Source organism: Crinia signifera, chromosome 6, assembly GCF_055691185.1.
Source record: "Crinia signifera chromosome 6, ASM5569118v1, whole genome shotgun sequence".
In the NCBI taxonomy this organism is placed as follows: Eukaryota; Metazoa; Chordata; class Amphibia; order Anura; family Myobatrachidae; genus Crinia; species Crinia signifera.
The window spans coordinates 4,592,703-4,620,489 of NC_139222.1; the positions used below are offsets into that span (position 1 = coordinate 4,592,703).

General features: G+C 47.4%; 1 protein-coding gene across 6 annotated transcripts in view; it reads left to right on the forward strand.

Moving 5' to 3' along the window:
• Positions 1-470: 470 nt before the first annotated feature.
• LOC146009882 (uncharacterized) overlaps positions 471-27,787 on the forward strand; it is a 227,902-nt gene continuing 200,585 nt past the window's right edge. Inside the window, exons 1-5 of one of the 6 annotated variants that reach the window (XM_083150477.1) lie at positions 494-896; positions 2,797-2,909; positions 6,763-6,860; positions 7,023-7,176; positions 20,304-21,645. In XM_083150477.1, the coding sequence (XP_083006603.1) occupies positions 2,825-2,909; positions 6,763-6,860; positions 7,023-7,176; positions 20,304-21,364 (1,398 nt within the window). In that variant the 5' untranslated portion in view covers positions 494-896; positions 2,797-2,824 and the 3' untranslated portion in view covers positions 21,365-21,645. Of the gene's footprint in view, positions 897-2,796; positions 2,910-6,762; positions 6,861-7,022; positions 7,177-20,303; positions 21,646-27,787 lie in introns of those variants that run through there. The other 5 variants (XM_083150471.1, XM_083150472.1, XM_083150469.1 and 2 more) reach the window with 5 other exon arrangements.

A 27,787-nucleotide genomic window follows, 5' to 3' on the forward strand; every position in this document is an offset into this window, starting at 1 on the left:
ATATATAGGCATGTGTCGGTACATAGAGGCGGCTGGGCCGGGATATATAGTCATGTGTCGGTATATAGAGGCGGCTGGGCCGGTATATATAGGCACTTGTCGGTATAAAGAGGCGGCTAGGCTGGTATATATAGGCATGTGTCGGTATATAGAGGCGGCTGGGCCGGGATATATAGGCATGTGTCGGTATATAGAGGCGGCTGGGCCGGGATATATAGGCACATGTCGGTATATAGAGGCGGCTGGGCCGGTATATATAGGCATGTGTCGGTATAAAGAGGCGGCTGGGCCGGTATATATAGGCATGTGTCGGTATAAAGAGGCGGCTGGGCAGGTATATATAGGCATGTGTCGGTATATACAGGGACGGCTGGGTCCGGTATATATAGGCACGTGTCGGTATATAGAGGCGGCTGGGCCGGTATATATAGGCATGTGTCGGTATATAGAGGCGGCTGGGCCGGGATAGTGGGAGCCTATAATGTATATAAATACTGTATGTATATACAGAGGTATCTATCTGCCCATCAGTTGGCCTGAATATAGCTCATCACGTGTGTAGTAGCGCCCTCTGCAGGACATAATATTACAGAACACTTTCTCATATCAGCGTTCACCCGCTCCAGGAGTAGTGCACTTCTGTTCTACTGGGTTCTGAACCTGACCTACGGTCTCTGCGTTTCAACAGACTTCCGGTTTCTGCGTTCCAACTGACTTCCAGGTTTCTGCGTTCCAACTGACTTCCGCACTGAGCGTTACACACAACTGCCTGTCTCTGCGTTTCAACTTAGTCCCGGTCTGTGCGTTCCAGGGGACACAGAGCGCTTCACCGGAACTACGCCCCCTGGATTCAAAGTCTGACAGAAGAAGTTCCGACTACTGACCGCTGATAGCAGGTGAGGGTGCTGTGAATTCTCATTATTATACAGGGGGAGCAGCCTGTGGTGTCCTGTGATTATTATACAGTGGCAACAGCCTGTGGTGTCCTGTTATTATTATACAGCGGAAGCAGCCTGTGGTGTCCTGTTATTATTATACAGGGGGAGCAGCCTGTGATGCCCTGTTATTATTATACAGGGGGAGTAGCCTGTGGTGTCCTGTTATTATTATACAGGGGGAGCAGCCTGTGATGCCCTGTTATTATTATACAGGGGGAGTAGCCTGTGTTGTCCTGTTATTATTATACAGGGGGAGCTGCCTGTGGTGTTCTGTTATTATTATACAGGGGGAGCAGCTTGTGGTGTCCTGTTAGTATTATACAGGGGGAGCAGCCTGTGATGCCCTGTTATTATTATACAGGGGGAGTAGCCTGTGGTGTCCTGTTATTATTATACAGGGGGAGCAGCCTGTGGGGTCCTGTTATTATTATTATTATTATTATTATTATACAGAGGGAGCAGCCTGTGGTGTCCTGTTATTATTATACAGCGGAAGCAGCCTGTGGTGTCCTGTTATTATTATACAGGGGGAGCAGCCTGTGATGCCCTGTTATTATTATACAGGGGGAGCAGCCTGTGGTGTCCTGTTATTATTATACAGGGGGCGCAGCCTGTGGTGTCCTGTTATTATCTATAGATTGTAAGCTTGCAGCAGGGCCCTCCTACCTCCAAGTCTGTATGTTGTTACCCAGTTTGTTTTATCACTGTCTACTATTGTAAAGCGCAACGGAATCTGCTGCGCTATATAAGAACCTGTAAATAAATAAATAAATAAATTATACAGGGGGCGCAGCCTGTGGTGTCCTGGTATTATTATACAGGGGGTGCAGCCTGTGGTGTCCTGTTGTTATTATACAGGGGGAGCAGCCTGTGGTGTTCTGTTGTTATCATTATACAGGGGGAGCAGCCTGTGGTGTCCTCTTATTATTATACAGGGGGAGCAGCCTGTGGTGTCATTATTATTCTATAGGGGAGCAGCCTGTGGTGTACTATTATTATTATTATTATTATTATTATTATTATTATTATTATTATTATACAGGGGGAACAGCCAGTGGTGTCCTGTTGTTATTATTATACAGGGGGTGCAGCCTGTGGTGTCCTGTTATTATTAAACAGGGGCAGCAGCCTGTGGTGTTCTGTTGTTATCATTATACAGGAAGAGCAGCCTGTGGTGTCCTCTTAATATTATTATTATACAGAGGGAGCAGCCTGTAGTGTCATTATTATTATATAGGGGAGCAGCCTGTGGTGTCTTGTTATTATTATACAGGGGGAGCAGCCAGTGTTGTCCTGTTATTATTATACAGGGGAAGCAGCCTGTTGTTATTGTTATTATTATACAGGGGAGCAGCATCTGGCGTCCTGTTATAAAACAGGTGGAGCAGCATGTGGTGTCCTATTTTTATTATGGAGGGGGAGCAGCCTGTGGTGTCCTGGTATTGTTGCACAGGGGGAGCAGCCTGTAGTGTCCAGTTATTATTATTATTATTATTATTATTATTATTATTATTATTATACAGGGGGAGCAACCTGTGTTGTCCTTTTACTATTAATATTATACAGGGGGAGCAGCTTATGGTGTCCTGTTATTAAACAGGGGGAGCAGCCTGTGGTGTCCTATTATTATTATTATAGAGGGGGAGCAGCATGTGGTGTCCTCTTATAAATATTATACAGGGTGTGCAGCCTGTGGTGTCCTGTTATTATTATACAGAAAGAGCAGCCTGTGGTATCCTGGTATTATTATTATTATTATACAGGGGGAGCAGCCTCTGGTGTCCGTTATTATACAGTAGGAGCAGCCTGTGGTGTCTTGTTATTATTACAATACAAAAGTTTTTCTTTTTGGCCCTAGGTGTGAGGATGTAACTGTCTATCTCTCCATGCAGGAGGGGAAGTATATAGAGGAACACAGGGGTCTGTACAAGGACGTGATGATGGAGAATCACCGACCCCTCACATCACTGGGTAAGAGGAGACATTTATTGTACAGGGGAGAGCAGGTATGGGGGTCCCCTATATACACCCAGCATCTGATAATCACATATATACAATGTACTCAGTCACTGCGTGTCTCCTACAGATGGGCCCAGTAACAGGAATACCCCAGAGAGATGTCCCCGTCCTCTGTATTCCCAGGATAATCACATATATACCATGTCCTCAGTCACTGTGTGTCTCCTACAGATGGGCCCAGTAACAGGAATACCCCAGAGAGATGTCCCCGTCCTCTGTATTCCCAGGATAATCACATATATACAATGTACTCAGTCACTGCGTGTCTCCTACAGATGGGGCAGTAACAGGAATACCCCAGAGAGATGTCCCCGTCCTCTGTATTCCCAGGATAATCACATATATACAATGTACTCAGTCACTGTGTGTCTCCTACAGATGGGGCCAGTAACAGGAATACCCCAGAGAGATGTCCCCGTCTTCTGTATTCCCAGGATAATCACATATATACCATGTCCTCAGTCACTGCGTGTCTCCTACAGATGGGGCCAGTAACAGGAATACCCCAGAGAGATGTTCCCGTCCTCTGTGTTCCCAGGATAATCACATATATACAATGTACTCAGTCACTGCATGTCTCCTACAGATGGGCCCAGTAACAGGAATACCCCAGAGAGATGTCCCCGTCCTCTGTATTCCCAGGATAATCACATATATACAATGTCCTCAGTCACTGTGTGTCTCCTACAGATGGGCCCAGTAACAGGAATACCCCAGAGAGATGTCCCCGTCCTCTGTATTCCCAGGATAATCACATATATACATGTCCTCAGTCACTGTGTGTCTCCTACAGATGGGGCCAGTAACAGGAATACCCCAGAGAGATGTCCCCGTCCTCTGTATTCCCAGGATAATCACATATATACATGTCCTCAGTCACTGTGTGTCTCCTACAGATGGGGCCAGTAACAGGAATACACCAGAGAGATGTCCCCGTCCTCTGTATTCCCAGGATAATCACATATATACAATGTCCTCAGTCACTGTGTGTCTCCTACAGATGGGGCCAGTAACAGGAATACCCCAGAGAGATGTCCCCGTCCTCTGTATTCCCAGGATAATCACATATATACAATGTCCTCAGTCACTGTGTGTCTCCTACAGATGGGCCCAGTAACAGGAATACCCCAGAGAGATGTCCCCGTCCTCTGTATTCCCAGGATAATCACATATATATCATGTCCTCAGTCACTGCGTGTCTCCTACAGATGGGCCCAGTAACAGGAATACCCCAGAGAGATGTCCCCGTCCTCTGTATTCCCAGGATAATCACATATATACCATGTACTCAGTCACTGTGTGTCTCCTACAGATGGGCCCAGTAACAGGAATACCCCAGAGAGATGTCCCCGTCCTCTGTATTCTCAGGATAATCACATATATACCATGTCCTCAGTCACTGTGTGTCTCCTACAGATGGGCCCAGTAACAGGAATACCCCAGAGAGATGTCCCCGTCCTCTGTATTCCCAGGATAATCACATATATATCATGTCCTCAGTCACTGTGTGTCTCCTACAGATGGCCCAGTAACAGAGATACCCCAGAGAGATGTCCCCGTCCTCTGTATTCCCAGGATAATCACATATATACTATGTCCTCAGTCACTGTGTGTCTCCTACAGATGGGGCCAGTAACAGGAATACCCCAGAGAGATGTCCCCGTCCTCTGTATTCCCAGGATAATCACATATATACAATGTCCTCAGTCACTGTGTGTCTCCTACAGATGGGCCCAGTAACAGAGATACCCCAGAGAGATGTCCCCGTCCTCTGTATTCCCAGGATAATCACATATATACTATGTCCTCAGTCACTGTGTGTCTCCTACAGATGGGCCCAGTAACAGGAATACCCCAGAGAGATGTCCCCGTCCTCTGTATTCCCAGGATAATCACATATATACAATGTCCTCAGTCACTGTGTGTCTCCTACAGATGGGCCCAGTAACAGGAATACCCCAGAGAGATGTCCCTGTCCTCTGTATTCCCAGGATAATCACATATATACCATGTCCTCAGTCATTGTGTGTCTCCTACAGATGGGCCAGTAACAGGAATACCCCAGAGAGATGTCCCCGTCCTCTGTATTCCCAGGATAATCACATATATACCATGTCCTCAGTCACTGCGTGTCTCCTACAGATGGGGCCAGTAACAGGAATACCCCAGAGAGATGTCCCCGTCCTCTGTATTCCCAGGATAATCACATATATACCATGTCCTCAGTCACTGTGTGTCTCCTACAGATGGGCCCAGTAACAGGAATACCCCAGAGAGATGTCCCTGTCCTCTGTATTCCCAGGATAATCACATATATACCATGTCCTCAGTCACTGCGTGTCTCCTACAGATGGGCCAGTAACAGGAATACCCCAGAGAGATGTCCCCGTCCTCTGTATTCCCAGGATAATCACATATATACCATGTCCTCAGTCACTGCGTGTCTCCTACAGATGGGCCCAGTAACAGGAATACCCCAGAGAGATGTCCACGTCCTCTGTATTCCCAGGATAATCACATATATACAATGTACTCAGTCACTGCGTGTCTCCTACAGATGGGCCCAGTAACAGGAATACCCCAGAGAGATGTCCCCGTCCTCTGTATTCCCAGGATAATCACATATATACAATGTCCTCAGTCACTGCGTGTCTCCTACAGATGGGCCCAGTAACAGGAATACCCCAGAGAGATGTCCCCGTCCTCTGTATTCCCAGGATAATCACATATATACCATGTACTCAGTCACTGCGTGTCTCCTACAGATGGGCCCAGTAACAGGAATACCCCAGAGAGATGTCCCCGTCCTCTGTATTCCCAGGATAATCACATATATACCATGTCCTCAGTCACTGTGTGTCTCCTACAGATGGGCCCAGTAACAGAGATACCCCAGAGAGATGTCCCCGTCCTCTGTATTCCCAGGATAATCACATATATACCATGTCCTCAGTCAGTGTGTGTCTCCTACAGATGGGCCCAGTAACAGGAATACCCCAGAGAGATGTCCCCGTCCTCTGTATTCCCAGGATAATCACATATATACAATGTCCTCAGTCACTGCGTGTCTCCTACAGATGGGCCCAGTAACAGGAATACCCCAGAGAGATGTCCCCGTCCTCTGTATTCCCAGGATAATCACATATATACAATGTCCTCAGTCACTGCGTGTCTCCTACAGATGGGCCCAGTAACAGGAATACCCCAGAGAGATGTCCCCGTCCTCTGTATTCCCAGGATAATCACATATATACCATGTACTCAGTCACTGCGTGTCTCCTACAGATGGGGCCAGTAACAGGAATACCCCAGAGAGATGTCCCCGTCCTCTGTATTCCCAGGATAATCACATATATACCATGTACTCAGTCACTGCGTGTCTCCTACAGATGGGCCCAGTAACAGGAATACCCCAGAGAGATGTCCCCGTCCTCTGTATTCGCAGGATAATCACATATATACCATGTACTCAGTCACTGCGTGTCTCCTACAGATGGGCCCAGTAACAGGAATACCCCAGAGAGATGTCCCCGTCCTCTGTATTCCCAGGATAATCACATATATACCATGTCCTTAGTCACTGCGTGTCTCCTACAGATGGGGCCAGTAACAGGAATACCCCAGAGAGATGTCCCCGTCCTCTATATTCCCAGGATAATCACATATATACAATGTCCTCAGTCACTGCGTGTCTCCTGCAGATGGGCCCAGTAACAGGAATACACCAGAGAGATGTCCCCGTCCTCTGTATTCCCAGGATAATCACATATATACAATGTACTCAGTCACTGCGTGTCTCCTACAGATGGGGCCAGTAACAGGAATACCCCAGAGAGATGTCCCCATCCTCTGTATTCCCAGGACTGTACAGAGGAGAATCACGGGACCCCACCGGAGGATCAGGTAGGTGGGATTTAGGTCTCGTCAATATACCACAGTGACTGTCACTATATGATCTGAACAGAGACTGTGTGTCTTATACACTGATGTTATACTGTTGTTGTTTTTTCTTTCAATTAATGAAATAAAACATTGTGTTATTTGACTATATTGTGGGTAATTTAGGCTGAAGTTCTGACTGATGTTAAAATAGAGGTCATAGATGGAGAAGAGACGTATGTGACAAATATAAAGGTGGAAGATACAGAGGGAGAAGAGACGTATGTGAGGGGTGATCAGCAGTGCAAGGAGGAGGAAATCCCTACAGATATCAGCACAGGTGCGTTACAAACACATTACTGATGAGAGTCTCATATTCTACTTGCTCAGTCACTAAAATAATCTCTTGTCCTTACAAACTAATAAGGGAAATGTTTCTGCCCTGTGAGGGAGTCAGGAGCTATCAGCCCCTATTATACTCCTGCTCTCCCCCTCACATCATGTCACTGTGTGTTACCAGCCCAGAGATCTGACCAGTCTCCTCCCCGCACTCTCTGGTATATCTCATACATCAGGAGCCATCAGCCCCTATTATACTCCTGCTCTCCCCCTCACATCGTGTCACTGTGTGTTACCAGCCCAGAGATCTGACCAGTCTCCTCCCCGCACTCTCTGGTGTATCTCATACATCAGTAGCCATCAGCCCCTATTATACTCCTGCTCTCCTCCTCACATCATGTCACTGTGTGTTACCAGCCCAGAGATCTGACCAGTCTCCTCCCCGCACTCTCTGGTGTATCTCATACATCAGGAGCCATCAGCCCCTATTATACTCCTGCTCTCCCCCTCACATCATGTCACTGTGTGTTACCAGCCCAGAGATCTGACCAGTCTCCTCCCCACACTCTCTGGTGTATCTCATACATCAGGAGCCATCAGCCCCTATTATACTCCTGCTCTCCCCCTCACATCATGTCACTGTGTGTTACCAGCCCAGAGATCTGACCAGTCTCCTCCCCGCACTCTCTGGTGTATCTCATACATCAGCAGCCATCAGCCCCTATTATACTCCTGCTCTACCTCTCACATCATGTCACTGTGTGTTACCAGCCCAGAGATCTGACCAGTCTCCTCCCCGCACTCTCTGGTGTATCTCATACATCAGCAGCCATCAGCACCTATTATACTCCTGCTCTCCCCCTCACATCATGTCACTGTGTGTTACCAGCCTAGAGATCTGACCAGTCTCCTCCCCGCACTATCTGGTGTATCTCATACATCAGGTGCCATCAGCCCCTATTATACTCCTGCTCTCCCCCTCACATCATGTCACTGTGTGTTACCAGCCCAGAGATCTGACCAGTCTCCTCCCCGCACTCTCTGGTGTATCTCATACATCAGGAGCCATCGGCCCCTATTATACTCCTGCTCTCCCCCTCACATCATGTCACTGTGTGTTACCAGCCCAGAGATCTGACCAGTCTCCTCCCCGCACTCTCTGGTGTATCTCATACATCAGGAGCCATCGGCCCCTATTATACTCCTGCTCTCCCCCTCACATCATGTCACTGTGTGTTACCAGCCCAGAGATCTGATCAGTCTCCTCCCCGCACTCTCTGGTGTATCTCATACATCAGGAGCCATCAGCCCCTATTATACTCCTGCTCTCCCCCTCACATCATGTCACTGTGTGTTACCAGCCCAGAGATCTGACCAGTCTCCTCCCCGCACTCTCTGGTGTATCTCATACATCAGGAGCCATCAGCCCCTATTATACTCCTGCTCTCCCCCACACATCATGTCACTGTGTGTTACCAGCCCAGAGATCTGACCAGTCTCCTCCCGACACTCTCTGGTGTATCTCATACTTCAGGAGCCATCAGCCACTATTATACTCCTGCTCTACCCTCACATCATGTCACTGTGTGTTACCAGCCCAGAGATCTGACCAGTCTCCTCCCCGCACTCTCTGGTGTATCTCATACATCAGGAGCCATCAGCCCCTATTATACTCCTGGTCTCCCCCTCACATCATGTCACTGTGTGTTACCAGCCCATAGATCTGACCAGTCTCCTCCCCGCACTCTCTGGTGTATCTCATACATCAGGTACTATCAGCCCCTATTATACTCCTGCTCTCCCCCACACATCATGTCACTGTGTGTTACCAATCCAGAGATCTGACCAGTCTCCTCCCCGCACTCTCTGGTGTATCTCATACATCAGGAGCCATCAGTCCCTATTATACTCCTGCTCTCCCCCTCACATCATGTCACTGTGTGTTACCAGCCCAGAGATCTGACCAGTCTCCTCCCCGCACTCTCTGGTGTATCTCATACATCAGGAGCCATCAGCCCCTATTATACTCCTGCTCTCCCCCTCACATCATGTCACTGTGTGTTACCAGCCCATAGATCTGACCAGTCTCCTCCCCGCACTCTCTGGTGTATCTCATACATCAGGTACTATCAGCCCCTATTATACTCCTGCTCTCCCCCTCACATCATGTCACTGTGTGTTACCAGCCCATAGATCTGACCAGTCTCCTCCCCGCACTCTCTGGTGTATCTCATACATCAGGTGCCATCAGCCCCTATTATACTCCTGCTCTCCCCTCACATCATGTTACTGTGTTACCAGCCCAGAGATCTGACCAGTCTCCTCCCCGCACTCTCTGGTGTATCTCATACATCAGCAGCCATCAGCCACTATTATACTCCTGCTCTCCCCCTCACATCATGTCACTGTGTGTTACCAGCCCAGAGATCTGAGCAGTCTCCTCCCCGCACTCTCTGGTGTATCTCATACATCAGGTGCCATCAGCCCCTATTATAATCCTGCTCTCCCCCTCACATCATGTCACTGTGTGTTACCAGCCCAGAGATCTGAGCCTCCCCGCACTCTCTGGTGTATCTCATACATCAGGTGCCATCAGCCCATATTATAATCCTGCTCTCCCCCTCACATCATGTCACTGTGTGTTACCAGCCCAGAGATCTGACCAGTCTCCTCCCCGCACTCTCTGGTGTATCTCATACATCAGGTGCCATCAGCCTCTATTATACTCCTGCTCTCCCCCTCACATCATGTCACTGTGTTACCAGCCCAGAGATCTGACCAGTCTCCTCCCCACACTCTCTGGTGTATCTCATACATCAGGAGACATCAGCCCCTATTATATTCCTGCTCTCCCCCTCACATCATGTCACTGTGTGTTACCATCCCAGAGATCTGACCAGTCTCCTCCACGCACTCTCTGGTGTATCTCATACATCAGGAGCCATCAGCCACTATTATACTCCTGCTCTCCCCCTCACATCATGTCACTGTGTGTTACCAGCCCAGAGATATGACCAGTCTCCTCCCCGCACTCTCTGGTGTACCTCATACATCAGGAACCATCAGCCCCTATTATACCCCTGCTCTCCCCATCACATCATGTCACTGTGTGTTACCAGCCCAGAGATCTGACCAGTCTCCTCCCCACACTCTCTGGTGTATCTCATACATCAGCAGCCATCAGCCCCTATTATACTCCTGCTCTCCCCCTCACATCATGTCACTGTATGTTACCAGCCCAGAGATATGACCAGTCTCCTCCCCGCACTCTCTGGTGTACCTCATACATCAGGAGCCATCAGCCCCTATTATACCCCTGCTCTCCCCCTCACATCATGTCACTGTGTGTTACCAGCCCAGAGATATGACCAGTCTCCTCCCCGCACTGTCTGGTGTATCTCATACATCAGGTGCCATCAGCCCCTATTATACTCCTGCTCTCCCCCTCACATCATGTCACTGTGTGTTACCAGCCCAGAGATCTGACCAGTCTCCTCCCCGCACTCTCTGGTGTATCTCGTACATCAGGAGCCATCAGCCCCTATTATACTCCTGCTCTCCCCCTCACATCATGTCACTGTGTTACCAGCCCAGAGATCTGACCAGTCTCCTCCCCGCACTCTCTGGTGTATCTCATACATCAGGTGCCATCAGCCTCTATTATACTCCTGCTCTCCCCCTCACATCATGTCACTGTGTTACCAGCCCAGAGATCTGACCAGTCTCCTCCCCACACTCTCTGGTGTATCTCATACATCAGGAGACATCAGCCCCTATTATATTCCTGCTCTCCCCCTCACATCATGTCACTGTGTGTTACCATCCCAGAGATCTGACCAGTCTCCTCCACGCACTCTCTGGTGTATCTCATACATCAGGAGCCATCAGCCACTATTATACTCCTGCTCTCCCCCTCACATCATGTCACTGTGTGTTACCAGCCCAGAGATATGACCAGTCTCCTCCCCGCACTCTCTGGTGTACCTCATACATCAGGAACCATCAGCCCCTATTATACCCCTGCTCTCCCCCTCACATCATGTCACTGTGTGTTACCAGCCCAGAGATCTGACCAGTCTCCTCCCCACACTCTCTGGTGTATCTCATACATCAGCAGCCATCAGCCCCTATTATACTCCTGCTCTCCCCCTCACATCATGTCACTGTATGTTACCAGCCCAGAGATATGACCAGTCTCCTCCCCGCACTCTCTGGTGTACCTCATACATCAGGAGCCATCAGCCCCTATTATACCCCTGCTCTCCCCCTCACATCATGTCACTGTGTGTTACCAGCCCAGAGATATGACCAGTCTCCTCCCCGCACTGTCTGGTGTATCTCATACATCAGGAGCCATCAGCCACTATTATACTCCTGCTCTCCCCTCACATCATGTCACTGTGTGTTACCAGCCCAGAGATCTGACCAGTCTCCTCCACGCACTCTCTGGTGTATCTCGTACATCAGGAGCCATCAGCCCCTATTATACTCCTGCTCTCCCCCTCACATCATATCGCTGTGTGTTACCAGCCCAGAGATCTGACCAGTCTCCTCCCCGCACTCTCTGGTGTATCTCATACATCAGGAGCCATCAGCCCCTATTATACTCCTGCTCTCCCCCTCACATCATGTCACTGTGTGTTACCAGCCCAGAGATCTGACCAGTCTCCTCCACGCACTCTCTGGTGTATCTAATACATCAGGAGCCATCAGCCACTATTATACTCCTGCTCTCCCCTCACATCATGTCACTGTGTGTTACCAGCCCAGAGATCTGACCAGTCTCCTCCCCGCACTCTCTGGTGTATCTCATACATCAGGAGCCATCAGCCCCTATTACACTCCTGCTCTCCCCCTCACATCATGTCACTGTGTTACCAGCCCAGAGATCTGACCAGTCTCCTCCACGCACTCTCTGGTGTATCTAATACATCAGGAGCCATCAGCCACTATTATACTCCTGCTCTCCCCTCACATCATATCGCTGTGTGTTACCAGCCCAGAGATCTGACCAGTCTCCTCCCCGCACTCTCTGGTGTATCTCATACATCAGGAGCCATCAGCCCCTATTATACTCCTGCTCTCCCCCTCACATCATGTCACTGTGTTACCAGCCCAGAGATCTGACCAGTCTCCTCCACGCACTCTCTGGTGTATCTAATACATCAGGAGCCATCAGCCACTATTATACTCCTGCTCTCCCCTCACATCATGTCACTGTGTGTTACCAGCCCAGAGATCTGACCAGTCTCCTCCCCGCACTCTCTGGTGTATCTCATACATCGGGAGCCATCAGCCCCTATTATACTCCTGCTCTCCCCTCACATCATGTCACTGTGTGTTACCAGCCCAGAGATCTGACCAGTCTCCTCCCCGCACTCTCTGGTGTATCTCATACATCGGGAGCCATCAGCCCCTATTATACTCCTGCTCTCCCCTCACATCATGTCACTGTGTGTTACCAGCCCAGAGATCTGACCAGTCTCCTCCCCGCACTCTCTGGTGTATCTCATACATCAGGAGCCATCAGCCCCTATTATACTCCTGCTCTCCCCCTCACATCATGTCACTGTGTTACCAGCCCAGAGATCTGACCAGTCTCCTCCACGCACTCTCTGGTGTATCTAATACATCAGGAGCCATCAGCCACTATTATACTCCTGCTCTCCCCTCACATCATATCGCTGTGTGTTACCAGCCCAGAGATCTGACCAGTCTCCTCCCCGCACTCTCTGGTGTATCTCATACATCAGGAGCCATCAGCCCCTATTATACTCCTGCTCTCCCCCTCACATCATGTCACTGTGTTACCAGCCCAGAGATCTGACCAGTCTCCTCCACGCACTCTCTGGTGTATCTCATACATCAGGAACCATCAGCCCCTATTATACTCCTCTCCCCCTCACATCATGTCACTGTGTGTTACCAGCCCAGAGATATGACCAGTCTCCTCCCCGCACTCTCTGGTGTATCTCATACATCAGGTGCCATCAGCCCCTATTATACTCCTGCTCTCCCCTCACATCATGTCACTGTGTTACCAGCCCAGAGATCTGACCAGTCTCCTCCCCGCACTCTCTGGTGTATCTAATACATCAGGAGCCATCAGCCCCTATTATACTCCTGCTCTCCCCCTCACATCATGTCACTGTGTGTTACCAGCCCAGAGATCTGACCAGTCTCCTCCCCGCACTCTCTGGTGTATCACATACATCAGGAGCCATCAGCCCCTATTATACTCCTGCTCTCCCCCTCACATAATATCGCTGTGTGTTACCAGCCCAGAGATCTGACCAGTCTCCTCCCCGCACTCTCTGGTGTATCTCATACATCAGGAGCCATCAGCCCCTATTATACTCCTGCTCTCCCCCTCACATCATGTCACTGTGTTACCAGCCCAGAGATCTGACCAGTCTCCTCCACGCACTCTCTGGTGTATCTAATACATCAGGAGCCATCAGCCACTATTATACTCCTGCTCTCCCCCTCACATCATGTCACTGTGTGTTACCAGCCCAGAGATATGACCAGTCTCCTCCCCACACTCTCTGGTGTATCTCATACATCAGGTGCCATCAGCCCCTATTATACTCCTGCTCTCCCCTCACATCATGTTACTGTGTTACCAGCCCAGAGATATGACCAGTCTCCTCCCCGCACTCTCTGGTGTATCTCATACATCAGGAGCCGTCAGCCCCTATTATACTCCTGTTATCCCCCTCACATCATGTCACTGTGTGTTACCAGCCCAGAGATCTGACCAGTCTCCTCCCCGCACTCTCTGGTGTATCTCATACATCAGGTGCCATCAGCCCCTATTATACTCCTGCTCTCCCCTTACATCATGTTACTGTGTTACCAGCCCAGAGATATGACCAGTCTCCTCCCCGCACTCTCTGGTGTATCTCATACATCAGGAGCCGTCAGCCCCTATTATACTCCTGTTATCCCCCTCACATCATGTCACTGTGTGTTACCAGCCCAGAGATCTGACCAGTCTCCTCCCCGCACTCTCTGGTGTATCTCATACATCAGCAGCCATCAGCCCCTATTATACTCCTGCTCTCCCCCTCACATCATATAACTGTGTGTTACCAGCCCAGAGATCTGACCAGTCTCCTCCCCGCACTCTCTGGTGTATCTCATACATCAGGAGCTATCAGCCCCTATTATACTCCTGCTCTCCCCCTCACATCATGTCACTGTGTGTTACCAGCCCAGAGATCTGACCAGTCTCCTCCCCGCATTCTCTGGTGTATCTCATACATCAGGAGCCATCAGCCCCTATTATACTCCTGCTCTCCCCCTCACATCATGTTACTGTGTTACCAGCCCAGAGATATGACCAGTCTCCTCCCCGCACTCTCTGGTGTATCTCATACATCAGGAGCCGTCAGCCCCTATTATACTCCTGCTCTCCCCTCACATCATGTCACTGTGTGTTACCAGCCCAGAGATCTGACCAGTCTCCTCCCCGCACTCTCTGGTGTATCTCATACATCAGGAGCCATCAGCCCCTATTGTACTCCTGCTCTCCCCCTCACATCATGTCACTGTGTTACCAGCCCAGAGATCTGACCAGTCTCCTCCCTGCACTCTCTGGTGTATCTCATACATCAGGAGCCGTCAGCCCCTATTATACTCCTGCTCTCCCCTCACATCATGTCACTGTGTGTTACCAGCCCAGAGATCTGACCAGTCTCCTCCCCGCACTCTCTGGTGTATCTCATACATCAGGAGCCATCAGCCCCTATTATACTCCTGCTCTCCCCCTCACATCATGTCACTGTGTGTTACCAGCCCAGAGATCTGACCAGTCTCCTCCCCACACTCTCTGGTGTATCTCATACATCAGCAGCCATCAGCCCCTATTATACTCCTGCTCTCCCCCTCACATCATGTCACTGTGTGTTACCAGCCCAGAGATCTGACCAGTCTCCTCCCCGCACTCTCTGGTGTATCTCATACATCAGCAGCCATCAGCCCCTATTATACTCCTGCTCTCCCCTCACATCATGTCACTGTGTGTTACCAGCCCAGAGATCTGACCAGTCTCCTCCCCGCACTCTCTGGTGTATCTCATACATCAGGAGCCATCAGCCCCTATTGTACTCCTGCTCTCCCCCTCACATCATGTCACTGTGTTACCAGCCCAGAGATCTGACCAGTCTCCTCCCTGCACTCTCTGGTGTATCTCATACATCAGGAGCCGTCAGCCCCTATTATACTCCTGCTCTCCCCTCACATCATGTCACTGTGTGTTACCAGCCCAGAGATCTGACCAGTCTCCTCCCCGCACTCTCTGGTGTATCTCATACATCAGGAGCCATCAGCCCCTATTATACTCCTGCTCTCCCCCTCACATCATGTCACTGTGTGTTACCAGCCCAGAGATCTGACCAGTCTCCTCCCCACACTCTCTGGTGTATCTCATACATCAGCAGCCATCAGCCCCTATTATACTCCTGCTCTCCCCCTCACATCATGTCACTGTGTGTTACCAGCCCAGAGATCTGACCAGTCTCCTCCCCGCACTCTCTGGTGTATCTCATACATCAGGAGCCGTCAGCCCCTATTATACTCCTGCTCTCCCCTCACATCATGTCACTGTGTGTTACCAGCCCAGAGATCTGACCAGTCTCCTCCCCGCACTCTCTGGTGTATCTCATACATCAGGACCCATCAGCCCCTATTATACTCCTGCTCTCCCCCTCACATCATGTCACTGTGTGTTACCAGCCCAGAGATCTGACCAGTCTCCTCCCCGCACTCTCTGGTGTATCTCATACATCAGGAGCCGTCAGCCCCTATTATACTCCTGCTCTCCCCCTCACATCATGTCACTGTGTGTTACCAGCCCAGAGATCTGACCAGTCTCCTCCCCGCACTCTCTGGTGTATCTCATACATCAGGAGCCATCAGCCCCTATTATACTCCTGCTCTCCCCTCACATCATGTCACTGTGTGTTACCAGCCCAGAGATCTGACCAGTCTCCTCCCCGCACTCTCTGGTGTATCTCATACATCAGGACCCATCAGCCCCTATTATACTCCTGCTCTCCCCCTCACATCATGTCACTGTGTGTTACCAGCCCAGAGATCTGACCAGTCTCCTCCCCGCACTCTCTGGTGTATCTCATACATCAGGAGCCGTCAGCCCCTATTATACTCCTGCTCTCCCCCTCACATCATGTCACTGTGTGTTACCAGCCCAGAGATCTGACCAGTCTCCTCCCCGCACTCTCTGGTGTATCTCATACATCAGGAGCCATCAGCCCCTATTATACTCCTGCTCTCCCCTCACATCATGTCACTGTGTGTTACCAGCCCAGAGATCTGACCAGTCTCCTCCCCGCACTCTCTGGTGTATCTCATACATCAGGAGCCATCAGCCCCTATTGTACTCCTGCTCTCCCCCTCACATCATGTCACTGTGTTACCAGCCCAGAGATCTGACCAGTCTCCTCCCTGCACTCTCTGGTGTATCTCATACATCAGGAGCCGTCAGCCCCTATTATACTCCTGCTCTCCCCTCACATCATGTCACTGTGTGTTACCAGCCCAGAGATCTGACCAGTCTCCTCCCCGCACTCTCTGGTGTATCTCATACATCAGGAGCCATCAGCCCCTATTATACTCCTGCTCTCCCCCTCACATCATGTCACTGTGTGTTACCAGCCCAGAGATCTGACCAGTCTCCTCCCCACACTCTCTGGTGTATCTCATACATCAGCAGCCATCAGCCCCTATTATACTCCTGCTCTCCCCCTCACATCATGTCACTGTGTGTTACCAGCCCAGAGATCTGTCCAGTCTCCTCCCCACACTCTCTGGTGTATCTCATACATCAGCAGCCATCAGCCCCTATTATACTCCTGCTCTCCCCCTCACATCATGTCACTGTGTGTTACCAGCCCAGAGATCTGACCAGTCTCCTCCCTGCACTCTCTGGTGTATCTCATACATCAGGAGCCATCAGCCCCTATTATACTCCTGCTCTCCCCTCACATCATGTCACTGTGTTACCAGCCCAGAGATCTGACCAGTCTCCTCCCCGCACTCTCTGGTGTATCTCATACATCAGGAGCCATCAGCCCCTATTATACTCCTGCTCTCCCCCTCACATCATGTCACTGTGTGTTACCAGCCCAGAGATCTGACCAGTCTCCTCCCCGCACTCTCTGGTGTATCTCATACATCAGGAGCCATCAGCCCCTATTATACTCCTGCTCTCCCCCTCACATCATGTCACTGTGTGTTACCAGCCCAGAGATCTGACCAGTCTCCTCCCCGCACTCTCTGGTGTATCTCATACATCAGGAGCCGTCAGCCCCTATTATACTCCTGCTCTCCCCCTCACATCATGTCACTGTGTGTTACCAGCCCAGAGATCTGACCAGTCTCCTCCCCGCACTCTCTGGTGTATCTCATACATCAGGAGCCGTCAGCCCCTATTATACTCCTGCTCTCCCCCTCACATCATGTCACTGTGTGTTACCAGCCCAGAGCTCTGACCAGTCTCCTCCCCGTACTCTCTGGTGTATCTCATACATCAGGAGCCGTCAGCCCATACTATACTGCTGCAGGAAACAGGAAAATAGTTAAGCAGATTTCAGATTGAGATGCTTGGTATGGTCAATTCTGGAGATTCTATTAGAATTCTAATGTGAAATGAAAGTTTCTTCAAAAGGGCACTTTTTGCTGTTGGGAATTTAAATGATTTTTCTTAACCATTGTACAATTTCTTGTACTTGGAGATAATCAATGTAGATGGATTTGGAGAATAGAAGAATGCCATCCAAGTAGACAACTACCATCTTGTAGAGAAGGTCTCTAAAGATCTCATTCCTTAAATTCTGGAGAAGCACAAGAGCATTACTAAGACTGAATGGCATGACCTGTTATCTGTAATGTTTGTCTTTAGTATTATTTGCTGTTTTTAACCTGAATGAGAATATAAACGTCTTATGAATCTAAGTAAAACTTTTAGCCAATGAGCTCCAAGATGAGGGGTAATGGGTCTTCATTGTTGATTGTAGTGGTGTTCAACCCTCTACAGTCATAGAAACATAGAATTTGACGGCAGATAAGAACCACTTGGCCCATCTAGTCTGCCCTTTTTTTAAACATGTTACCTCAAACCATATTTGATCCTTATTTTTTTGTAAGGATATCAATATGCTTATCCCAAGCATGTTTAAATTGTACTACTGTATTTGCGTCTACCACCTCTGTTGGGAGGCTATTCCACTTATCTACTACTCTTTCTGTGAAAAAATTCTTCCTCCCTCTAGTTTCAGTGCATGTCCTCGTGTTCTGCTGCTCCTCTTCCTGTGAAGAATGTCTCCCACCTGTACCTTGTTAAAGCCCTTGATATATTTGAAAGTTTCTATCATGTACCCCCTTTCCCTTCTCTGCTCTAAAGTATACATATTAAGATCTTTTAGTCTTTCCTGGTACGTTTTGTGATGTAGGCCATGCACCATTTTAGTTGCTCTTCTTTGTACAGTCTCTAATGTATTTATATCCTTCTGGAGATATGGCCTCCAGAACTGAACACAATACTCTAGGTGAGGTCGTACCAATGACCTATAAAGTGGCATTATTACTTCTTTCTTTCTACTGCTGATACCTCTCCCTATGCAACCAAGCATCTGACTTGCCTTCTTCATTGCTTTGTTACATTGCCTGCCTGCTTTTAAGTCCCCTGAAATAGTGACACCTAGATCCCTCTCTTCCTCAGTAGTTTCCATTATAGTCAATGAACTAGTGAGGCTTCCATCCTTCGTTCCTACAACAAAGAATCCTGCTCCTTTAGGGATTTTCCTTACTGTACCCTGACTTGAGTTTCATGGATGGAAAAGGGGAATAGACAAGAACTAGGTCAATAAGAAATTCCCCAGGTCAACAAGGAGGAATCGTTTCAGCCCTGTGTTTATGAACATCATCGGTATATTCCACCATATTTTGGTATTGTGACTTTGTACTCCAATGTCTTCAGGGTACAATTCTTCATTCAAACACCAGCCACAACGGGGACGTCCACAATAATACTTGACCAGTCCAATGGAGTTCTGGAGGGTGTAATTAAAACCAGGGGTCAACCAAGGATGATGGGGGTTTATGGTTTTGGGAACTAGGAAACACAGTGATTCCTCATACTTGAAATGAATCAAACCTCCAATAGCTTATTAGAATTAACATAAATGCTATATTGATTATAATTCATCTTGACTGGCTTTTATTATTACTTATCTGTTCTTAGCGCTATCTCTATTTATTGTTTTTTTGGGGGAAGAACCTGCGATTTCTGGTCAACAAACCTGGGAAGTTAATGGTGGAGATTTGCAGATGGAACCTAGCATAGTCTTTTGTAATTTGGACCTTCAGCCTTTATGTGATCCAGATCTCCACAATAGATTTTTCTTCGGACACTTTTCTCTCTTTTTCTGATAATTGTGGTGAATCAAATGCATGGACTCCTCATTGGAGGCAGAAGAAGGAGACATCGTGACACCATAGCGCTTCTTAAACCAGCGTGTAGAATCCTTCTTTTGGCTTTTGCTCCTTGAAATCTGTCCCACGTTGTTACAGATCGAGATCAGTTCATCCAGAAATGTGGGCAAATCCTTCAAGGGCAATTCATCTTTGATTCTTTCGTTAAGGCCTTGCCCGAAGGTGGCCTTCAAAGATTTTATCTGTGAAGCCAAGGTCTTGAGCTGAATTGCATATTGACCCAACGTAGAAGACCTTTGGCATAAAGAAAGTAGCACACAGGTAGCTGATGACCCTCTTCTGTGGTTAATACTCATTACATTACATCTTATCATAAAGTGAAAGCAATTTTTGCAGGGACACTGCTCTGTTTCAAACTTGGTGGATATGGAGAGAGGGAGCTAGGAAGACAGAGACTGGATGTAGGAGCAGATAGCGGCTGGGGGTGGGGTGTAGAGTGTGTGGGCTAAAATCTGTCACAGCTCAACGTTAAAGTAAAAACTGTCACAGCTCAAAGTGAAAGTACATTGCAGAAACCGTAATTTTGATGGGTTATAACTAGTTAAGATATAAAATGTATATTCCAATCAAGAAGAATGTCTTTAATGTACTTTTATTTTAATTATTTTCCAGCTAACGAGCCGGAAATCAGGGATACCTCCGATGGACGACTCATTTTAACTACAGACGGTAAAATAGAAGATAATATCACCCAAGATTCTCCAGGAGAAAATCCAATCACCCTAATTATACTTCCAGTTCTACACAACACGGATCTGTCCTCTGATCCCACTAATCATAATGAAGGCTTTTCTGAGAACACAGACACTGTAACACGTAGCACAGCTAGTACCAGCGATACAAACGTTCCTTGCGAAAAATCTTTTGTGCATCAGTCAATTTATGTTACGCCTCAGACAGGTCACACTGGTGAGAAAACGTTTCCATGTCCCGAGTGTGGGAAATGTTTTATTTATAAGTCGGGTCTTGTCAGACATCAGAGAATTCACACGGGTGAGAAGATGTTTTCATGTTCTGTGTGTGGGAAATGTTTTACATATAAATCCGATCTTGTTAAACATCAGAAAATTCACACCGATGAAAAACCGTTTCAGTGTTCGGAGTGCGGGAAGCATTTTATTGAGAGATCCTATCTAGTGCGACATCAGAGAATTCACACGGGCGAAAGGCCCTATCCCTGTTTCGAGTGTGGGAAATGTTTTACATACAGATCACACCTCGTTACTCATCACAGAATTCACACGGGTGAGAAACCTTTTCTGTGCTCTGAGTGTGGGAAATGTTTTACGCAGAAATCAGGTCTTCTAGAACATCAGATTGTTCACACAAAAGTGAAACCGTTTCCGTGTTCTGTGTGTGGGAAACGCTTTACGGAGGAGTCCTACCTGGTCGCTCACAAGAGAACTCATGGAAACGAGAAACCGTTTCTGTGTTTGGAGTGCGGGAAATGTTTCAAATACAACTCCGCTCTTCTTGAACATCAGAGAAGTCACACAGGTGAGAAACCGTTTCCGTGTCCTGATTGTGGGAAATATTTTACACACAAATCAGGTCTCGTTAAGCACCAGAAAATACACAGTGGTGAGAAGCCGTATCCGTGTGCAGAGTGTGGGAAATGTTTTACACAGAAACCGCATCTAGTTACACATCAGAAAACCCACACGGCAAAATAGATAATTGCGTCAGTACTGTAAATATTGTAAATGTTGTTGATTTTTGTTAATCCCAATTTGAAATATAGGTCCAAAATATTCAGAGACGATAATCAAAGCAATGGTGTACATCTGTAGATTGTAAGCCTGTGAGCAGGGCCCTCTCATCTCTTTATCTGTTATTTCCCAGACTTGTTTTATTACTGTTTTGCTCCCTATTGTAAAGCACAATGGAATATGCTGGCACTATAGAAGTAAATGTTAATAAACATGTCTGAAATTCTATATAATTCCATCAGTGGTATATATATATATATATATATATATATATATATATATATATATATATATAATGTAGGATGTAATCTGTATCTGGTGGCATGATACAATTCAGAGATTATCAGACTCATGGGGGAAAAGATTGTATTTGTATAGAGAGATATTGAAGATGGCCACAGAGGGCGGGAAGCGTGTGCTTATGCGGAGATGTCTGGATGAGTGAGTGGACCCATATTGTTAAATCTGCTGCCTTTTTTTTTTTTTTTACTTTTTTTTTACTTATCCAAAACTATTTTATTAAAAATAAAAAACATTTAAAAATTATGACCATCAGAATATTTAAAAATAACATTTACATTTTTTTTTTTTAAGAACACCGAGGCACCACTTTAGGAATATTTAACAATAAAATGTAAAAAAATATATATATTTTTTTTTATAATATTGTGACACCACTATTGGAATATTTAGAGCATTGGTAACATTTCTTAGTGGATATGTATATATAAAAGACTACATACTTCTCACCTTTTTGAGGTGACGTACCGCCAGTAACCACCAGTGGCCACTAGAGGACCAAATTACTCCTTAACAGAAAGTGAAACCAAAATGATCTGTTTGAATTTGCTGGATATACAGAGAGGGAGCTGTAAAGTCAGAGGTTGGAGGTAGGAGCAGATAGGGACTTATCCGCCATTTTGACAGAATTTTAACTATTCTTCCTATAAAAGGCTATGGATTATTCTGTAAAGTGAAGCCCCAAAAGACCATGTGCTAAGTGGGTGTAAGGTTGCTCAGAGGTTTTAGGGGAAGTCATGTGACGTCAGCTCCGCGCCCGATCAACCTGTGTCTATCGCGCAGTAGGAGTAATGCCGACCTTTTAACTGTTGACAGTGTTTGACTATCTGTCGGCCATCTTGATACCGTGCTACGTACGTTTCCCGTGTTCTCTCATTTCATTGGATTGTGGTGTGACAAATATGCCCTCTACTTATATTTTATTATTCTAGAATTCCTACTCAACATTAAACTATTGGGATTGTATGTTTGCCTGTTTGTTTAATTATAACATCTGTCTGGTTATTAATGTTATTTATAAAATAATTCAACATTTGATTGGTGCATATATTTTTGTCAATGTATGTATATCTGCATTGCACATTCAGGTGGGCTCGTAAAGAGCCGGGGACCGATAGGGCGGCTCTGCGCATGTGTATATGCGTATATATGCATGTGCAGAGCCACTGTATAAACACCTTCGGGGGGTATCACACTCGTTATAGTGTTAGCATGGGGAGGGGGGCGGGGAGGGGAGAACACCGGCTCGGAGCAGGGTAATGCCTGGGTGTGTGTCATAGATTACAATAATTTTGGATAATTTGATATCTATATATATATATAAAAGGCTAACTACTCCTCACCTCTATGAGGTGAAGTACCACCAGTGACCAGTAGAGGCCACTCAACGGACCACATTACCCCGTTGTGTGCTTAAAAAAGCCCTTACAGAAAGTGAAAGCAATTTTTGCAGGGACACTGATCTGTTTCAAACTCGCTGGATATGTAGAGGTGGAGCTGTGAAGACAGATTGGAGGTAGGAGCAGATGGGGACTGGGGGTGGGGTGGAGAGTTTTGTGGGCTAAAATCTGTCACAGCTCAAAGTGAAAGTAAAATCGGCCACAGCTCAAAGTGAAAGTACATTGCAGAAGCCGTAATTTTGACAGGATTTTAATTCGATTAGATAAAAGGGTAATTTTATTTGAATAACTGGGTATTATTAGAAGCATTGTCTCCCTGGACGTACTACTTTAATAATACATAAGTGCTGACTGTATTCATAATTCACGGAAGGAGCACACCCAACTTGTGACCAATGGGTGAGTACTGTGCGTGGCCACCCTTTCACCTTAATAAGGCTTGATTTCATCAAACCATGTGTAGTGTTCACTCTAGAAATTGTGTCGGGCCGGTCAGGGGCCGCCGACGGCACACTTGTGGGTGGTCCCGGACCGCCGATGTCACTAAAGTGGGCGGCCGGGCCGCCGGCATCACTAGAGTGGGCGGGCCGGGCCGCCGGCGTCACTAAAGGGGGCGGGCCCGGCCGCCCCGAAGATGCTGTCACCACAGGGGGAAGGTGCCTTGATGCCGGGGAAGCGCCAGGCATCGCCGTCTAAGGCAGCGCTGGGCTTCCCCGTGCAAGGAGTCGGGCAGGCACCAGGCTGTCTTAGCGGGGCGCTGCTAGAGGGGCAGGGCGCATTTTGCCCTTTAAAAAACGGGCAGGGCGCAGCGCCCCGCTAAAACAGCCTAACGGGAACACTAATGTGACCGGTTTCCAATTATTTCCAAATTCCTGAGTTCTGAAGCAAACTGTAGGCGGTTCACACTGTTTGCTCAAATAGCGGTGGTGTCCGGACAGTTCTTCTGTTTGTGTAGCCCACACAATGTCATGTCCACTCTACGTTCTGCTCAAACTTCTGCTGTAGCAAACAGGCCTCATGCTTAGACCCATTTTTTTTCCAGAGGCCCACCCGGTGTACACTTTTTTTTTTTTTATTCAATAATTTTTATTGAAATTTTGAAGTACAATAAACATTGTTTACAATAAATGTGAACAATAAATGTAACAGACATACATAACAGATCCTGCATAGTTGCTAAATCGAGAACCCTAGGGTACTCATATTGTAAAATATAGTCACAATGCTAATAACAATGAAGGACCATACAGAGACGCGAAAATAATGATTGTGGACATTCCAAGCAGAAGTTTTACATTACAGGGTATGTGAACTATCATCACCCAAAGGCGCCATTTGGACTGACGGCAGTAGTGGATATATGACTCACAGAAATGTAAGTTAAAGTGTCTCATTAACATGTGACTTATGCGAATAACAAAGTTGCAGGATCAGCTTTCTGGTCAAACAGGGAATAGGAGGAGTGAAAAATAAGGAATACCTATATCTATACTACCCAAAGCAAAAAAAAACAAAAGAACCCAAAACAAACCTCCCCAAAACCCCCCACCCTGTATAACCTGACCCCAACCTAGGTATACCTGGATCCCTAACAGCCTAGCACCCCCCCCCCCCCCCACCAGCTAACTACACCACCCCTCACTAGCTATATTAGCTAAACTAGCCTAACAACCTAATTCACCCCTTCCCCCCACCTCTTACGCTACAGTATCTATCTAAACATCCCCCCCCCATATAGTGGTCGGATAATAAGCGGATGGATTAACTGGGGCCATGGCTTAGTAGTAGTTGTAAGGTATAATCATCTGTGGGGAACTTGTCCCTCCCACCGATAAACAGGATTTTTTTTTTATCTAGCATAGGATAGAAACAACTGTACAATAAGAAACCAAAACGCCAGTCCGAGGCCACAGGATCGGTGCACGGAGGCATAACTAATAAACTTATAATCTTAATAAGAAAAACTAACCAGGCTTTTATAGAGAAAAGTGAGAAACAAGACAGGAGTGTCTCACATGTTCATATCTAACACAAGGGTCATTATGTCAGCAGACATCTAAGGGCACAGGAGAATATTAATCCGGCCAAGCCTCTGTTAGCAACAGAGAGATATATAAACCAGTACCTCTACCACATACCCAAGGACACACACATGAAAAATGACAATAACGGTACAGAGCTTTTGGAGTCATGGCAAAAAACAAATTCCCGAGCCAGACAGTAAAGGAGTGCCAAGGTGTAGAATGTCCCGGTATTAGTACATAGCTTATGGCCAAGTAGGGCCTTCGGATAGCGAACAAAATATCGGTAGTGTCAGTAGGGGACAACTCTCTATGGTTAGGTGAAGTCAGGAGATTTGTAGAACCAACTTCGGAGACTCTAGACCACTTTTCATTCCAGGTGGACATGTCGAGAGTATCTGTGGATTCAGGCAATGTCATATTGGGGGTTATTCTAGTTAATTCTTTCTGACAAAATCCTTCTTAGATGGACAAAACCATGTGCCCTGCAGGTGGGGCAGATGTAACTTGTGCAGAGAGAATTAGATTTGGGTGGGGTTTTACTTCAAAGTGAGATCTATATTGCAGTGTAAAATCATGCAGTCAGTATTTTCCCTGCACAGAAACAAAATGACTCCCCCAAATCTAATTCTCTCTGCACATGTTACATCTGCCCCCCTGCAGTGCACATGGTTTTGTCAATCTAAGAAGGATTTTGTCAGAAAGAATGAACTAGAATAAACCCCATTGAGAGGATTTGATATCCCAGAGGCCACGAAACCAAGTTTGGCAGCAATCCTCTGAGTAGAGTCGAAAATCGCCCTCAGCAATGCATTTAGGTAAGCAGCCATAGTGACGGCGGTCGGCACTATAATGTAGCAGCACCAAGGTGGTGGCTAGCACACCACCAGGGCTAACCCACTTTTAGGTAGGAAGGATGTGATGTAGCTATGGCCGCAATACAAATTAAACAAAGACAAAGGTTGAGTGTGTTTGCTTAAATCTAATAATGAATTAAGGGCAGCCAGAGGTCTGCACCCTCCAGTAAACAGACCAGCAATATAAATATAGCAGGGTGGAGTATGTAGGGTGTAGTAGGTTGTATTTCACCCAGGAATGTCACCATTCATGTCTGAGCCCCAAAATGGCGACCATTGTAGCAGTTTGAATAAAACAGCCCGCTCCAATAGTACTTCCCCGGAGCACTCACACAAATCCTCAGCAGCAGGCTGTCAGCAATTGAGGCAGAGCAGTAGTCCGTGAAGAGCCACAGAGAGGTACCAGACAGCCGGCAGACAACAGGCACAGCAGGTCGGCGGGTATGCAGAAGCTCCGCCAGACAGGATTTTCAAGATGGCGCCCGCCCGAGCGGACAGGATCAGCGTGCAGGAGAGCGACCGCAGCTCCGCAAGTTGCCCCAAGCAGGTATCGGGCAGTGCGACATGTACAGGGGAGCGTCAGAGAGAGCACCGAGTAGATTTAAAGGTGCCCGGAGCCCCTCATGCAGGATATTCAGAAGGATAGTAGCGGAGCTCACTCACCCTGCGTCCGCTCACCAGCCCGGCCAAGCCACGCCCCCCCCCCCCGGTGTACACTTAGACAGCTGCCACCCTCAAACAATTCACCAGTATCGGTGCTTTGTTCTTTCTCAATACGTTGCTGAAGGAATCAACCCATCGCTCCACATATAAATTACAATAAATTCTCCTCATTACTCTCTGCATACTTTCACTATTTTTGATTTTACATGGATTCAGGCGTTCTACGTGTTAGAAAATTAAAGAAACAGTTTCGCAGCAACCGGCTCGGTTTGCTCTAGACCAGTGGTAGCCAACCCTAGCCCTCGGGAGTTACTAACAGTTCACATTTTCCAGACAACCTAGCTGCTGCACTCATTAATCACTGACACATTTTAAAAGATACCCAGATGGAGCTAATTAGCTCACTCGTGATTCTGCGAGGAGACCTGCAAAATATGCACTGTTGGTAGCTCTCGAGGACTAGGGTTGGCTACCCCAGCTCTAGGGGATTCAGTCAGTCTCCTGGTAACCAGTCCGCCGTGCTGAACAGGAGTTATCACACTGGGCTGTCTTCTGACTCTTGATTGCTTCCGCTGAGTTCTGAGCCTTGTTTGGTTTCTGGACATATGATTGGCTGTTTAGGATTTCTGTTTGCACTCCTTTGTGGGTTGTAATGAATCTGATTCTGTTGGTTCTGGTGATGGCTTGCTCAGGAGAGCTTATTTACCTGTGCTATCTGGAAGATCTACCAGTAGGTCTCCTCAGTTCAACTAATCGGTTCTATTCAGAAAACCTGGGATCGGTCAGCATTTCCTAACTATGCAAGTTACCTGTACGATGTGGAAGATTTTGCCAGCTGCTCTCGGCACTGCAATTACCTGTGCTATTTAGAAACCTGTTTGAATGCTCTTCAGTGCAAATTACCAGTGCCACGCTGAAGATCTGTTCAGCTGTTTTCTTTTAGTAGTTTTAGCATTCTCTAGTTATTCCTATATAGTTGGCATTCAGTTCTTTGTGCCCTTCAGCTAATGGCACAAGATATAGGAGGTTATTCTCGTTTGATTACACTTCTGCGCATTCACACAGAAGAGCGATGTTTACCGACTGAGCATAAACATGCGAGTGTGCACGGCGAATTGATTATTCGTCGGCCGCTCACACACTACA